The sequence below is a fragment of the Papio anubis genome, chromosome 17, assembly GCF_008728515.1.
Source record: "Papio anubis isolate 15944 chromosome 17, Panubis1.0, whole genome shotgun sequence".
NCBI lineage: Eukaryota > Metazoa > Chordata > Mammalia > Primates > Cercopithecidae > Papio > Papio anubis.
Genome location: NC_044992.1, coordinates 29268796 through 29284093, shown reverse-complemented (window position 1 = coordinate 29284093; position 15298 = coordinate 29268796). Strand labels below are relative to the sequence as shown.

General features: G+C 39.4%; 1 protein-coding gene across 15 annotated transcripts in view; it reads right to left on the bottom strand.

Annotated features, from left to right (window-relative positions):
* Positions 1-15298, bottom strand: part of SYNRG (synergin gamma) — a 94974-nt gene that overhangs the window by 54162 nt on the left and 25514 nt on the right. For 9 of the 15 annotated variants that reach the window (XM_009190428.4, XM_009190430.4, XM_017950688.3 and 6 more), the window contains 5 exons: positions 9947-10249; positions 8187-8420; positions 7142-7219; positions 2557-2753; positions 1396-1644 (listed from right to left, as the gene is read on the bottom strand). In XM_009190428.4, coding sequence (XP_009188692.2) covers positions 1396-1644; positions 2557-2753; positions 7142-7219; positions 8187-8420; positions 9947-10249 — 1061 coding nt within the window. The remainder of the gene's footprint in view (positions 1-1395; positions 1645-2556; positions 2754-7141; positions 7220-8186; positions 8421-9946; positions 10250-15298) is intronic. The other 6 variants (XM_003912881.5, XM_003912883.5, XM_017950692.3 and 3 more) reach the window with 2 other exon arrangements.

The following is a 15298-nucleotide window of genomic DNA, read 5'->3' as shown; positions in this document are numbered from 1 at the left end:
AATCCCAGCTACTTGGCAGGCTGAGGCAGGAGAGTGGCTTGAACCTGGGGGGAAGAGGTTACAGTGAGCCAAGATCACACCACTGCACTCCAGCCTGGGCAATATAGCAAGACTCTATCTCAAAAAAAATAAAAAAATTAAAAAGGTCAAAATGAAGAAAAAAAAAAAAAAAAAATATAGATATATCATGCATGTTTGCAAATTAAGTGACACAAGCTCATCATAACCAATCACATACATGTACAAAGAGTGGACACTGACTCCTAATCCCACACTCCAGAAGTACTGTTAACAGCTCATTTGTTTTAAAGAAAAATGCGATTACACTATATTGCTCTATACTCTAACTATATAACAAAGATACATTTCCATGCAGTACATGTAGCTCTAACTTACTCAGTTTAAAGATTACCACCACTGTGTGAATGAACTGAAATTAACCTTTCTCCTCCTGTTGGATATTTAGCTATTTCCACTTTTTATTCTAACAAACAATGTTACAACAAAAATTCTTACATATCTTTGCTAATTTGAGTAAGTATTTCTTTTTTTGAGACAGAGTCTCTGCTTTAGTCAGCCCAGGTTGGAGTGCAGTGGCGCCGAGCCCGGCTCACCTGTAAAGCTCCTCGGCCCCGGTTCTACTCTCCTGCCTCACCTCCCTCCAGTAGCTGGACCAGGCCTGACCGCCAAGCATTCTTGTATTTTTAGTAGAGACGGGTTTCACTGTTAGCTTGTGTGGGATGGTCTCACATCTGCTGACTCCGTGATCCGGCCTACTGCCTCCCCTGGGGGCAAAGTTGGGATTACATGAGCCACCGCGCCCGGCCTGAGTAACTATTTCTTAGGATAGATTTCTAATAATGTGACTGCTAGGAGAGAAGATACAGATATGCTGAGGCATTTTTTTTGTTTTAAACTGAGTCTCCTTCTGTTGCCAAGCTGGAGTGCAATGGTGTGATCATAACCATAGCACACTGCAGACTTGAACCCCTGGGATCCCCCTGGGATCAAGTGATCCTCCCGCCTCAGCCTCTGGAGTAGCTGGTACTATACGTACACACCACCACGCCCAGCTTGACATGTAGAATTTTGATAACTATTGCCAAGCCTGCCTTTCAACAAGGCTGTACCAATAAGCCTAGAGTGTATTAGTCACTTTTACCCTACTTTTTCAATGACATTAAATATTATATACTTAAAACATTTTTGCTAATCTGAGAAGTGAAAAACTAAAGTATTTTAATTTCAGGTTTAGCAGTTTTTCTGAAAGATACAACCTAAGAATTTAAATGTCCTCCCTATAATCCAGTAACCTACTCTATGTATCCCTGGAAAAAATGGTGCCCAGATTCACTTTCAGTGATTATTTGAAATATGCACAGCTTCTTCATTTACCTGATTTGCAGGGAAGGTTGGTATGAAACCACTAGAAGCCTGGGCTGCAGCTCCACTCACTGGTCCAACAAGGTTAATACCCATGACTGGCTGTCCAAGGCTGAGGGGCATGGAGCCCGCAGGGCCTGTAGGTATCACCGTTGGCTGACTCACCGGCGCAGGCAGAGTCACAGAAAAACCACTTAAAGTTGGAATAGGAGCTGCTGGGAACTGGTTTAAAGCATCAGGACTCATTGCAGGAACGCCCCTCTACAAATGATAGAAAGAAAATGGATTAGGGGGTTGTAAACCACATACGGTCGAAATCTGGCAGAGACTGAAAGGTAAAAATCTGTAGCCTTTGCATGTTTCCACTCCTACTCTCAAAACTCATGAATTTGATTTAAGAAAAAAAGTTACAAGGTCAATGCAAACCTAATACTTAACAAAGAAATGGCCAACACATATCAGTTCTGACAGAACTGACAACACATATCAGTTCTGACACGTTTGGTTAATTCTATACGATCAAATCATTTTAAATGACTTTGCAATAAAAGAAAAATTTCTACCAGACTGAGAATACTTTATATCTATGAAATTTTAGAGAAAACTTCAAAAGACAGAGTAATTTCACCTATTACTGACTAACTTTCAAATTCAGAGAATGTTAATATATTAAAAGTCTTTAGGCCAGGCATGGTGGCTCACACCTGTAATCCCAGCACTTTGGGAGGCCGAGGCAGGTGGATCACTTGAGGTCAGGAGTTCGAGACCAGCCTGGCCAACAAGATGAAACCCCATCTCTACTAAAAATATAAAAATTAGTCAGGCATGGTGGCAGGTGCCTGTAATCCCAGCTACTTGGGAGGCTGAGGCAGGAGAATCACTTGAACCCGGGAGGTGGAAACTGCAGTAAGCTGAGATCGCACCACTGCACTCCAGCCTGGGCAATAGAGTGAGACTCAGTCTCAAAAACAAACCAAAACAAAAGGTCTTTAAACAAAGGAATAACTTGCTATTATGCACATCATATAAACTCTACATTTTTGAAGTACTATATCCTGAAAATGATCTAAATTTTAATGTACAAGGAGTTACACAATGTAGTAAAAAAGATTTCATATCCTTGCAATTTATACTAATAAAGTTATTTGATCTAACTTAAGAAACATGGTTTACCTGTGTTACCGCTATCATGGCTAGAACAGTATAAAGTTCTTCTTTTGTAAGTTTGCCAGGTGTAGTTCGATTAGCTAAGGCCCATATCTGTCCAAGAGTTTCCCTGGGAAGCCCAGATGACATCAGAATGGGGTACAGTTTGGCAGTATCTATTCCGGTTGGAGTCATTGTGGTTTCTAAGATTTTCTTATAGGCATCTATTAAAGGAAATACCAGATTACAAATGGAAACACATTCCAAGTGATTCATTTTTTGGGGTGCCATTGTTGGTATACAAGAATAATCTTCAAACTGCTTTAATAGAACCAAAGCCATGTCAGGGTTTAAACTGCTTTAAACATATTCCAGTGCGGCTGGGCATGGTGGCTCACGTCTATAATCTTTCAGCACTTGGGAGGCCAAGGCCAGCAGATCATCTGAGGTCAGGAGTTCGAGACCAGTCTGGCCAACATAGTGAAACCCCATCTCTACTAAAAATACAAAAATTAGCCAGACGTGGTGGCATGTGCCTGTAGGCCCAGCTACTCAGGAGGCTGAGGCAGGAGAATCGCTTGAACCCCGAGACAAAGGTTGCAGTGAGCCAAGATTGCAACTCTGCACTCTGCACTTCAGCCTGGGAAACAGTGAGACTCCGTTTCAGAAAAAAAGAAAAAAAAAATTGAGATATTCAAGAGGAAACGTCCAGCAGACAATTAGAGTCTGGAGCTTGGTACTAAAGATAAAGTTTAGGGCTAGAGGTAAGACAAAGTCTTATAATTCAGTAGAAGATTGTAACAAGACAGCATGCTTTAGATATTACAAGAGAAGCCGTAGAGTAATGATGGTGGGAACAGTTTGAAAAGAGCAACAGGAAGTAAGAATTATACCAACATTGAGGCTGTGAGAGAAAACACCATTGGAGAAGATGCTATGGAAATACAACCTTTAAGGAAAGACCCAGTTTCTGTTAGGGTGAGGAAGCAGAATAAGTGTCTTAAAAAGGGGGGTACGGTTGGTGAGTTTTTGATAATAACATGGGTTTTCCAAAGGACCAAGTGGGAAATGTTGTTAGAGACAGGGCTAAAATAAAGAATGCCAATATTGCATGGGACATACTTATACTAAAAAATTATTTGCTTTTTACCTGAAATTCAAATTTAACTGGGCATCCTGTATGGTTATTTACTAAATCTAGGAAGCTTAGGGAGATGAAAGTTAGTAGGGCTAAGGTGGACAGAGAAACTGTTTAAAACAAAAATTTTACATCTGGGATTATAAGTATGGATTACAGGTTAGTGGGCTCTCCATAAGAACACATATTTTTGGCCGGATGTGGTGGCTCATGCCTGTAATCCCAGCACTTTGGGATGCCGAGGTGGGCGAGTCACAAGGTCAGGAGTTCCAGACCAGCCTAGCCAATATGGTGAAATCCCATCTCTACTAAAAATAACAAAAAATTAGCCAGGCGTGGTGGTGTATACCTGTAGCCCCAGCTACTCGGGAGGCTGAGGCAGGAGAATTGCTTGAACCCGGGAGGCAGAGGTTGCAGTGAGTCAAGATCGCGCCACTGCACTCCAGCCTGGGTGACAGAGAGAGACTCCATCTCAAAAAAAAAAAAAAAAAAAAAAAAAAATACATGTTTTGACTAGAAAGTATATGTGCATGTATGTTTGGAAGGAAGAGGGAGAAAGTAATACAAACCGGCAGAAAATGGATAAAACTCCAAAATATAACAAGATCTAGATTTCGTTTGTTTGGACAGAGAAGAAGAAAAGATACAAACTGTCTAATAGGCATTTGGAAGAAAAGCCATTATTTTTATGTACAGTTGAATTGTACATACGATTTTGGTAACAATCAGCCTTTTGTCATTATGAGTAGTATCAGAAAATGCATTTGAATGGAAACTATAAAACATTAATGCAAGAAATTGAAGGGGACCTAAAAAAGTAGAGAAATATTCCATGTTCATGTTTTGGAAGAATCAATGTTGTTAAAATGTCCATAGTACCCAAAGCAATGGGTAGTACAGATTCAATGCAATCCCTATCAATACCAATTACATTCTTCACAGAAACAGAAAACATAATCCTAAAAGTTATATGGTACCACAAAGGACCCAGAATAGCCAAAGCCATTCTGAGCAAAAAGAACAAAACTGGAGGAATTGCAGTACGTTACTATATATTACCTGACTTCAAATTACACTACAAAGCTATAATAACCAAAACAACATAGTAATAACATAAAAACAGACACAGAGACCAATGGAACAGAATAGAGAACCCAGAAATAAATCCACACATCCACAGTGAACTCATTTTTCAGAAAGGTGCCAAGAATATACATTGGGAAGGGTCTCTTCAATAAATGGTGCTGGAAAAACTGGATATCCATATGCAGAAGAATAAAACTAGACTCCATCCCACATCAAATACAAAACTCAAATCGAAACGAATTAAAGACTTTTAAATCTAAGACCAGAAACTATGAAACTACTAAAAGAAAACTTAGGGAAACTCTCCAGGACATTGATCTGGGCAAGATGTCTTGAGTAATAACCCAAAAATAATGGCAACCAAAGCAAAAATGGACAAATGGGATCACATCAAGTTAAAAAGCTTTTGCACTGCAAAGGAAACAATCAAAAAATGGACAACACACAGAACGGGAGAAAATATCTGTAAACTATCCGACAAGGGATTAATAACCAAAATATATAAGAAGCTCAAACAACTCAACAGAAAAAAAAGCTAACAATCTGATTTTAAAATGGGCAAGACAACTGAACAGGCATTTCTCAAAAGACGACATGCAAAAGGCAAACAGGCTTATGAAAAGGGGCTCAACATCATTGATCATCAGAGAAATGTCAATCAAAACTACAATGAGATATCATCTCACCCCACTTAAAATGGCTTTTATCCAAAAGACAAGCAATAACGAATGCTGGTGAGGATGTGGAGAAAAGGGGACCCTCATACACTGTTGGTAGGAATGTAAATTAGTATAGCCACTATGGAGAACAGTATAAATATTTCTCCACAGTGGCTGTACTAATTTATAAGCCAAGATTCAAAAGCAACCTAAGTGTCCGTTGACAGACACTTTATCGAATGGATAAAGAAAATGTGGTACATATACACAATGGAGCAAAATTGAGCCATAAAAAAATTGAGATCCTGTCATTTCCAACAACATGGTTGGAACTAGAGGACATTATATTAAGAGAAATAAGTCAAGCATAGAAAGACCAACTTCACATATTCTCATTCGTTTGTGGAAGCTAAACATTAAAACAACTAAACTCATGGAGACAGAGAAAAGAATGATGGTTTCCAGAGGCAGAGAAGGGTAGTGGGGAGGGGGGAATAATGGGGATGGTTAATAGGCATAAAAATATAGTTGGATAGGAGGAATAAGATCTAGAATTTGATAGCACTACAAGGTAGCTACAGTCAATAATAATTTGTGCAGCATACTCATTTGTGTCTAATCTTACTATCAGATGTTTAAAATTATTTTGAATACTTCATTAAAATAATTATTTTATTATAAGAAAACAATAATGAGTATAATTGGAACATTCATAACACAAAGAAGTAATACATGCTTGAGGTAATGGATACCCTATCTACCCTGATGTGATTATTACATATTGTATGTCTGTATCAAAATATCTCATGTACTCCATAAAAATATACACTTATGTAGCCATAAAAATTAAAAATAAATTTTTTTTTGTTTAAAGAAGAAAATGCACTTTAAGGATTTTCTTTTTTTTTTTTTCTTTTTGGCTCAGCAGTAAAAATATACGTAAAGAAAAAGTAGGCCGGGTGCAGTGGCTCACACTCGTAATCCCAGCACTTTGGGAGACCGAGGCAGGCAGATCACTTGAGCCCAGGAGTTTGAGACCAGCCTGAGTAACATGGTGAGACCCCGTCTCTACAAAAAAATACAAAAATTAGCTGGGCGTAGTGGCACGCACCTGTAGTCCCAGCTACTAGAGAGGCTGAGGTGGGAGGATTGAGCCTGGGGAGGTCAAGGCTGCAGTGAGCCAAGATTGTGTCACTGCACTCCAGCCTGGGTGACATAGTAAGACCTTGTCTCAAAAAAAAAAAAAAAAAAAAAAGTAAACACTATCCTTCACATCTTCCAATGTGGAAAAAAAGATCCCACATGGTCTTTTATTTCATATAGTATTACATGACAAATAAGTCACAGAAATAATATTTTTAAAAATATAAACTAAGAATTCAGAAAATGACATTAAATATTTTAGTAAAATTCTTGATGTTATTAATCACTGAACTAAATATTTGATAATGTCTATTAAAGCATAATAAATCTAAAAGAGCTTTTAGAAATGGAAGTATGATGGCTGATAAAACACTAACACAAAACTATTCTCCTTCATTTATATAGTTATTCCATACATGAGGCAGTCTTATGAAACACGACATTTATTTAATTTCTGTACTCTTTCAGAAAAAAAGAAAAGTCACAATTCCTCCTGCATATTTTGTAACTATGACAGTAAATATTTACAACTACATTTACAATATTTATAGCAAAATATCCAAATGGGAATCCTGGGCTTTTTTACCTGGAACCAAACTCTCATTGTAAATCCAAGGAGGCATTCTGGGCTGAGCAGGATCCTGTGAGGGAAACACTCCCACACCTAGAAGATAAGAAACATCAATGTATACAGTGATCCATGGAGAAGATGGTGAAATCACACTGAGTCATGGTTTTTTATAAACAGCATTGGCTGGAGACACTAAAAAAAGTCACCAATACAATTAAAATATTTGGTCCCCCCGCCCCAGATTCAGAATAAAGTATTTGGTTTCTAAGCAACTCTTGTACGTTAACTATGTCCTAAAGAGTAAATTATACAAAATCTAAAATGTATCAATTCAATATTCTAAATCATATAAGCCTTGCACCATTTAACATGTATTACAAATTAAGGAAAAAAATGATAGATGATAGTTTAAAATTATGTATCTAAAAATATTTAATTGTCCCAGCTTTACTTGCAGTTTTTACTAGTGCTTCTTTGCAAAGTTTCATTCTTTTTTTTTTTTTTTAAATCTACATATGATACAGATGTTTTAAATATACAGGACTTTTGGGGGCTTTTTGTCCAGTGAAATATCCTCCCAAAAGTTTGCCTCCTAGGCTGCCCACATTCTAATTCATTTCTGAGGGTTGAATTTATAAAATTTAGATATTTTAGGCAGTGGTGCATATGATTTATTGTAGACAAAGCAAGATTATATTCTCATTGGTGACTTTTCCAGTTACATTTTAACTTTTCAACCTTTATTGAAGAAGACAAAGTATAAGTGGAAAAAAAGAGAGTTTTTATAAAATAAAAGGAAAGAAAATTTTTAATCAGAAATGATTCCAATTAAGAAAACCAGTTATCAAAATCATTTTAAAAAACAAGTAACAGTGTGTTGAAAGAATTCAGAGCAAAATCTTAGGGGTTAATTGGAGAAAGGAATGCATTAAATATATTTCAAGCAAAATTTCGATTAGCAAAATCAAGCAGCATTCATTTGAAGATTAATGCTTAAGGTGTTAGCATTTGAGCAACGTTTGGTTAAACAAGTTTTTTGCTGAATGTTTCACGAGCTCACCACTCTCTTCAATTGACAGGTTTTGATCTGAAGTCTTTTCTGCCTCTGCAGTGGTGGTACCACTTACACATCCATCTACAGCACCCCCGTTACTGGCCGTTACACTGGGATGGCTCTTACTGGAACCTGGGCCTAGGGCTTTGTGGCCAACTTCAGAAGTATTTAATTTAATTTGTTCCTGCCCAGATGTACTTATATCACAAGATACTAGGAACTTCTCCTCCAAGGAAGGGCCTAAACAAACAGCATGAAGGATTATTTATATATAACTGTATATGTGTATATGTCTAATCTTTTCAATCATCCATCTCCACCCCCATATTCTTTTTTTTTTTTTTTTTTTTTTTTTTGAGACAGAGTCTCACTTTGTCGCCCAGGCTATAGTGTACTGGCACGATCTCAGCTCACTGCAACCTCTGCCTCCCAGGTTCTCCCGCCTCAGCCTACTGAGTAGCTAAGATTATAGGCGCCCATCACCAAGCCCAGCTAATTTTTGTATTTTTAGTAGAGACGGGGTTTCGTCATGTTGGCCAGGCTGGTCTCGAACTCCTGACCTCAGGTGACCTACCCACCTCAGCCTTCCAAAGTGCTGGGATTACAGACGTGAGCCACGGTGCCCAGCTCACCTCCATATTCTAAAGGGAGGCCCTGCCACATATAATGTAAACACTGTGGCTAGGCGCCGTGGCTCAAGCCTGCAATCCCAGCACTTTGGGAGGCCAAGGCAGGCAGATCACAAGGTCAGAAGTTCAAGACCAGCCTGACCAACATAGTGAAACCCCACCTCTACTAAAAATACAAAAAATTAGCCAGGCATGGTGGCAGGTGCCTGTAATCTCAGCTACTCGGGAGGCTGAGGCAGGAGAATCACTTGAACCCAGGAGGCGGAGGTTGCAGTGAGCTGAGATCACGCCATTGCACTCCAGCCTGGGCGATACTGCAAGACTCTGTCTCAAAAAATAAAAAAATGTAAACGTTGAAATAATTCAATTATTGTACATCTGTATAGGACTTGAGAGACTATTAGTGATTTTAGAGAATGTAAACATAATTATCTATTGTGATTCTAAAGAATTCTATGAGACAGTAGGTGGAAGAGTATAGTGGAAGAAGGAGCACTACCTTTGAAATCTGACAACCTACATAAGATAACACTTTCACTAACTCCTAGGGAGGCCTCTGGCCAGTGACATCATCATCACCTCTTGGTCTGTTTTCACATCCATCAAATGAGAAAGTCTGGACTGAGTACATGTCTGCCAAGATCCCTCCCAGCACCCTGTCTCAAGCCAGGATGTGTAGCTGTCTCTATTCATTTTACAGATGACAAAATCTAAGGCACATCAAGGACAAACTGATAGTAAATGAACAACCCGGGCTTCTGCCCCCAAGTGCCCTGTCACTGAAGCTGAAAGAGTACTTTCTAAAGAAGCCTTTCCTAGCTCCTTATTCTTAAGAAAATGATATTGGTGAATCTCCCAAACAACAATCTTCCAGAAAAATCAGAAGATTTCTTTTAAAGTTATAAGGCAGTTTAAAGTGCTCCTACTTGAGGAGCAAAACTTTTAAATCACCTTTCCGGAATGTGAAGACCCCAGAACTTAAAAATCTAGAACACTTGTTTGTTGAATTTCAACAGCAGTCATACATTCATGTACATGTTTATTTGCCAACATCACTGGATTATTCTACTTATATAACAAAAATAAGTTATCCCAGGATATCTTAAGAATATTTTCATTAATAATGCTAAGAGTTACCTGCTTTTGGTACACTGTGTGAGGCTGAAGCAGTAGAGAAGTAAGGAATTTGCCCAGGGACACCATGTAAGGCAAAAGGCACTGGACTCTGACCTGGAGGGAGAGGCTGTGTCCCAGCCTTCTGTGTATGCAACTGGACAAGTGGGGTGGAGGGATGGAAAGACTGAAAGGGCTGGGATGGGGAAGAAGGCCCACATGGGGGAACTTCAACAGGTCCCTGCATAAAGTCACTGAATTCTTCTTCATCAAGAAAGGCAGGTGATGGGGAGACAGTTTTAGTAGAATGAGATGATGTGGGGCAATCTGCAAAATGGAAAATGGCAATGAAACACACAAAAATGGAAACCAACAGAGAAAAAGGAATTAAGATGTAGTACAATTGTAAAAGAATATATTGAAACATAAATAGGGAGGTGAACAAGAAATAACAAGTAACAATAGTCAAATGGAATTATATGATGCATGTAAAACACTTTGATGTCTATTTATACACAATTTTATGTCTTTCTAAAGGGGAATTTTAATAGCTATTTTGCATTTGGTTCAAAAAAGGCAAAACTAAAAATATATGTATCTATTGATTTATTTTAGAGACAGGACCTAGGCCAGAGTGCTGTGGCATGCTCACAGCTCATAATCATAGCAGCCTCAAACTCCTGGGCTCAAGCGATCCTCCAGCCTCAGTCTCCTGAGTAGCTAGGAATATAGGTACATGCCAGCATACCCAGCTAATTCTTCCTTTCTTTTTTTTTTCATAGAGATGGTGTCTCACTATGTTGCCCACGCTGGTCTCGAGCTCCTGGCCTTGACAGTCTTTCTTTCTTTCATTAGATTAATAATTTTTCCCCTGAGACCATTGATGCTTTACATCAAAGTGATGATTATTTTTGAAGTCAAAATGATCTGTTTATCTAGATAATATTATCTCAAACCAATACACATCAGATGTAAGAAAACCCACCTATATAGTGCTGAATACATTTTGGACAGATATATACCATGATGACTAAATTTCATTATTTATTAAGAAATTCAGTAAGAAATAATACACAATACAAACTTGTAATTTTTGAAATATCATGCTTGATCCACACACTTGCACAGATCATATTTCAGTAAAGTTACCATAGGAGGAATAAAAATTACAAAAGAACTTTTTTTTTTTGAGATAGAATCTCTCTGTGATGCCCAGGCTAGAGTGCAATGGCATGAGCTCAGCTCACTGCAACCTCTGCTTTGTTCCCCAGGTTCAAGAGATTTTTCTGCCTCAGCCTCTTGAGTAGCTGGGACTACAGGTACGCACCACCATGCCCAGTTAATTTTTGTATTTGTGTGTGTGTGTGTGTGTGTGTGTGTGTGTGTGTGTGTGAGTGTGAGAGAGAGATGGAATCTTGCTCTGTCACCCAGACTGTTGCTCTGTCGCCCAGACTGGAGTGCAATGGCGTGATCTTGGCTCACGACAACTCCACCTCCTGGGTTCAAGCAATTCTTCTGCCTCAGCCTCCCAAGTAGCAACCACCACGCCCAGCTAATTTTTGTATTTTCAGTACAGATGAGGTTTCACCATATTGGCCAGGCTGGTCTCGAACTCCTGACCTTGTGATCTGCCCACCTCCACCACCCAAAGTGCTGGGATTACAGGTGTGAGCCACCGCACCCAGCCCAATTTTTGTATTTTTAGTAGAGACAGGGATTTCACCGTACTGGTCAGGCTGGTCTTGAACTCCAGACCTAAGGTGATCCACCCACCTTGGCCTCCCAAAGCACTGGGATTACAGGCTGAGCCACCATGCCTGGCCAAGACAAGAATATTAAACACATTATTAAGGTGATATTTTCTTGTGAAAAGCATCAACATTAGGATATATAAAGTGCTGAATCAAACAATAACAGTCAATTTAAGAAAGTAAACCCTGCCTGAAGACTACGACTACCTTTAAAAGATTTTTGGCACTAAAGGATACAAATGTCACTGTGGCTTTTTATTATTAAATGTAAAATTCACTTATGTAATGAACCTGCTCGACTGCGGCTACATTTAACATAAAGCTCTTTAACAATACTATTTTATTGTTGCATCTTTACATGTATTATTGTTACTACTACTATTATTATTATTATTTGAGACTGGGTCTCCCTCTGTCAACCAGGCTAGAGTACAGTGGCATGATCTCAGCTCACTGCAACCTCTGCCTCCCAGGTTCAAGCCATTCTCGTGCCTCAGCCTCGCAAGTAGCTGGGACTACAGGCGCCCACCACCACGCCTGGCTAATTTTTGTATTTTTAGTAGAGACAGGGTTTCACCATATTGGCCAGGCTGGTCTCGAACTCCTGAATTCACATGATCTGCCTGCCTTGGTCTCCCAAAGGTTTGGGATTACAGATGTGAGCCACCACGTCTCACCTTCTTTGTTTTGTTTTTGTTTTTGTTTTCCTGAGATGGAGTCTCGCTCTGTTGCCCAGGCTGGAGTGCAACGGCGTGATCTCCGCTCACAGCAACCTCCAACTCCTGGGTTCAAGAGATTCTCCTGCCTCAGCCTCCTGAATAGCTGGGATTACAGGCATATGCCACCACACCTGGCTAATTTTGTATTTTTAGTAGAGATGGGAGTTTCTCCAGACTGGTCAGGCTGGTCTCGAACTCCTGACCTCAGGTGATCTGTCCACCTCGGCCTCCCAAAGTGCTGGGATTACAGGTGTGAGCCACTGCGCCCAGCCTCCCCACATTTTAAATTACTTTGAATTGCTTTAATATGACTAAAGTCTATTGTCACAATAAGTAGTCTTTTTTTCTTCACTGACTTGAAGCTTAGGAGTAGTCTTTTTTTTTAAGAAATGGCTCTCATTTGAAAAATGGAGACCCTGCCTACTTCTTTCCTCTCTCTAGGATCAATGAAACAAAACCTGGATGCACTGAAAGTTCTAAGAAGATGCAAAATATGCAAAATTATTGCCTTAATTAAGTTTGTTTTAAAAAGAAAAAGCCCTCCCACATTATATTCCAAGTCTCCCAACAATTAGGTTCTCAATTTGGGTTCCCAGCTACTTAAAATATTTTTTAAATGGACCCTGACTATTTACTTGGGATATACTATAATGACCAAACCAATGTTTCTTTGCATTTGGCTAGAATGTGTGAATGCTATGTGGAATATATTTTGGCCCATACCAACTCTAGCAGCTAATGTGTATGATTAAAAAGAAGTATAAAAGTTATATGATAGGCCAGGTACAGTTGCTCACACCTGTAATCCTAGCACTTTGGAAAGCCAAAGCAGGTGGACTGCTTGAGCCCAGGAGTTTGAGACCAGCCTGGGCAACATGGTGAAATCTCGTCTCTACAAAAAATACAAAAATTAGGTGTGGTGGTGTGCATCTGTGGTCCCAGTTACTCGTGAGGTTGAAGTGGGAGGATTGTCTGAGCCTGGGAAGTCATGGCTGCAGTGAGCTGTGATCATGTCCCTGCACTCCAGCCTGGGCAATAGAGTGAGACCCTGTCTCAAAAAAAAAAATTTTATATGATCAATATAGTTTGTATATTCAGTATTCAGTATTTTAGATAAACAATCTATAAAGAGAAATTTAAAAGGTGCCTTTGGTGGTAGAATGGCTGAACACTCTTTTTATAAATACTTTACGACTAGGTTTTTGGTTTTTTGTTTTTTTCAGATGGAGTCTCACTCTGTCGTCCAGGCTGGAGTGCAGTGGCGCAGTCTTGACTCACTGCAGCCTCTATCTCCCAGGTTCAAGCTATTCTCCTGCCTCAGCCTACCAAGTGACTGGGATTATAGGCATGTGCCACCATGCCCAATTAATTTTTTGTATTTTTAGTAGAGATGGGGTTTCACCATGTTGGCCAGGCTGGTCTTGAACTCCTGACTGCCTTTCTCTCCTTTTCCTAACCTCCAGCCTAGGTCCAGTTTTAGTATTAACTTCCAATATATATTCTTGAATTACTCCTTGACTAGCTTATTCAACTTACAATTTTCATTTTTAGGTATATTTTTCCTTTCTAATCTCAGCCTGATTGCTAATATCTGTTTTCTTTTCAATCTTGTATATTTTATTTTGGGGCATACTTTTGGAATGGGAATCTTAAGTGAAATTAACAGAACAGAGTAAAAGTTGTCCCGGAAAATCAAGAACTGGTTACTATGCCTGTGATTATTCCTTCTTGATATCAACCATGAAAGGTACTATAATACAAGAGTTCAAGATAAAATTTATCAACATAACATTTTCCAGCAGAAGGTAGTACTTTCTTGGCTGCCTAAATGATTTATGAAAACTGTTCACCTATTAGGTACGTTTTCTTGAAATCAGCTGATAAAATGTCAAAACTTTGAATTTTTGCAATGGAGTCTTGCTCTGACGCCCAAGCTGGAGTGGGCAGTGGCATGATCTCGGCTCATTGTAACCTCCGCCTCCCGGGTTCAAGTGATTCTCCTGCCTCAGCTTCCCGAGTAGCTGGGAATACAGGCACGCACCACCATGTCCAGCTAATTTTTTTTTTTTTTTTTGAGACGGAGTCTCACTTTGTCGCCCAGGCTGGAGTGCAGTGGCCGGATCTCAGATCACTGCAAGCTCCGCCTCCCGGGTTTACGCCATTCTCCTGCCTCAGCCTCCCGAGTAGCTGGGACTACAGGCACCCGCCACTTCGCCCGGCTAGTTTTTTGTATTTTTTAGTAGAGATGGGGTTTCACCATGTTAGCCAGGATGGTCTCGATCTCCTGACCTCGTGATCCGCCCGTCTCGGCCTCCCAAAGTGCTGGGATTACAGGCTTGAGCCACCGTGCCTGGCCTATTTTTTATTTTTAGTAGAGACAGGGTTTCACCATGTTGGCCAGGCTGGTCTTAAACTCCTGACCTCAAGTGATCCCACCCGCCTCAGTCTCCCAAAGTGCTGGGATTACACGCATGAGCCACAGCGCCCGACTTGAAATGTTGAATTTTTAAAAACAATGTGGTAACAATTATGCAAATACAAGACTCATTTGAACTGCCAAATGTTCAAAAGAACAACCAAACGCCACCCCCCAATCCCTTTACCCTGCTTTCTGAAACAGGTACATTTCTTTCTGCTTACCTGACAATAAATGATGATAAAAGTTACAAAGAAATGCATTAGAGAAACTAAAATTTCAAGAAGAGCATTATTACACCCATGATTTTTAGAAACGAGTCATTTTAAGAATTTATAAGTTTAATCACATTAAGTAATGAAATCAGAACTAGTTCATAAAATTACTGTAAAACAATGAGAATTAAATGGTAAACTCATTTATTACATTTGCTCTGATTGAATAGATTTTACTAATGTTAATATATTTATATACAGAAAACTTACAGGTG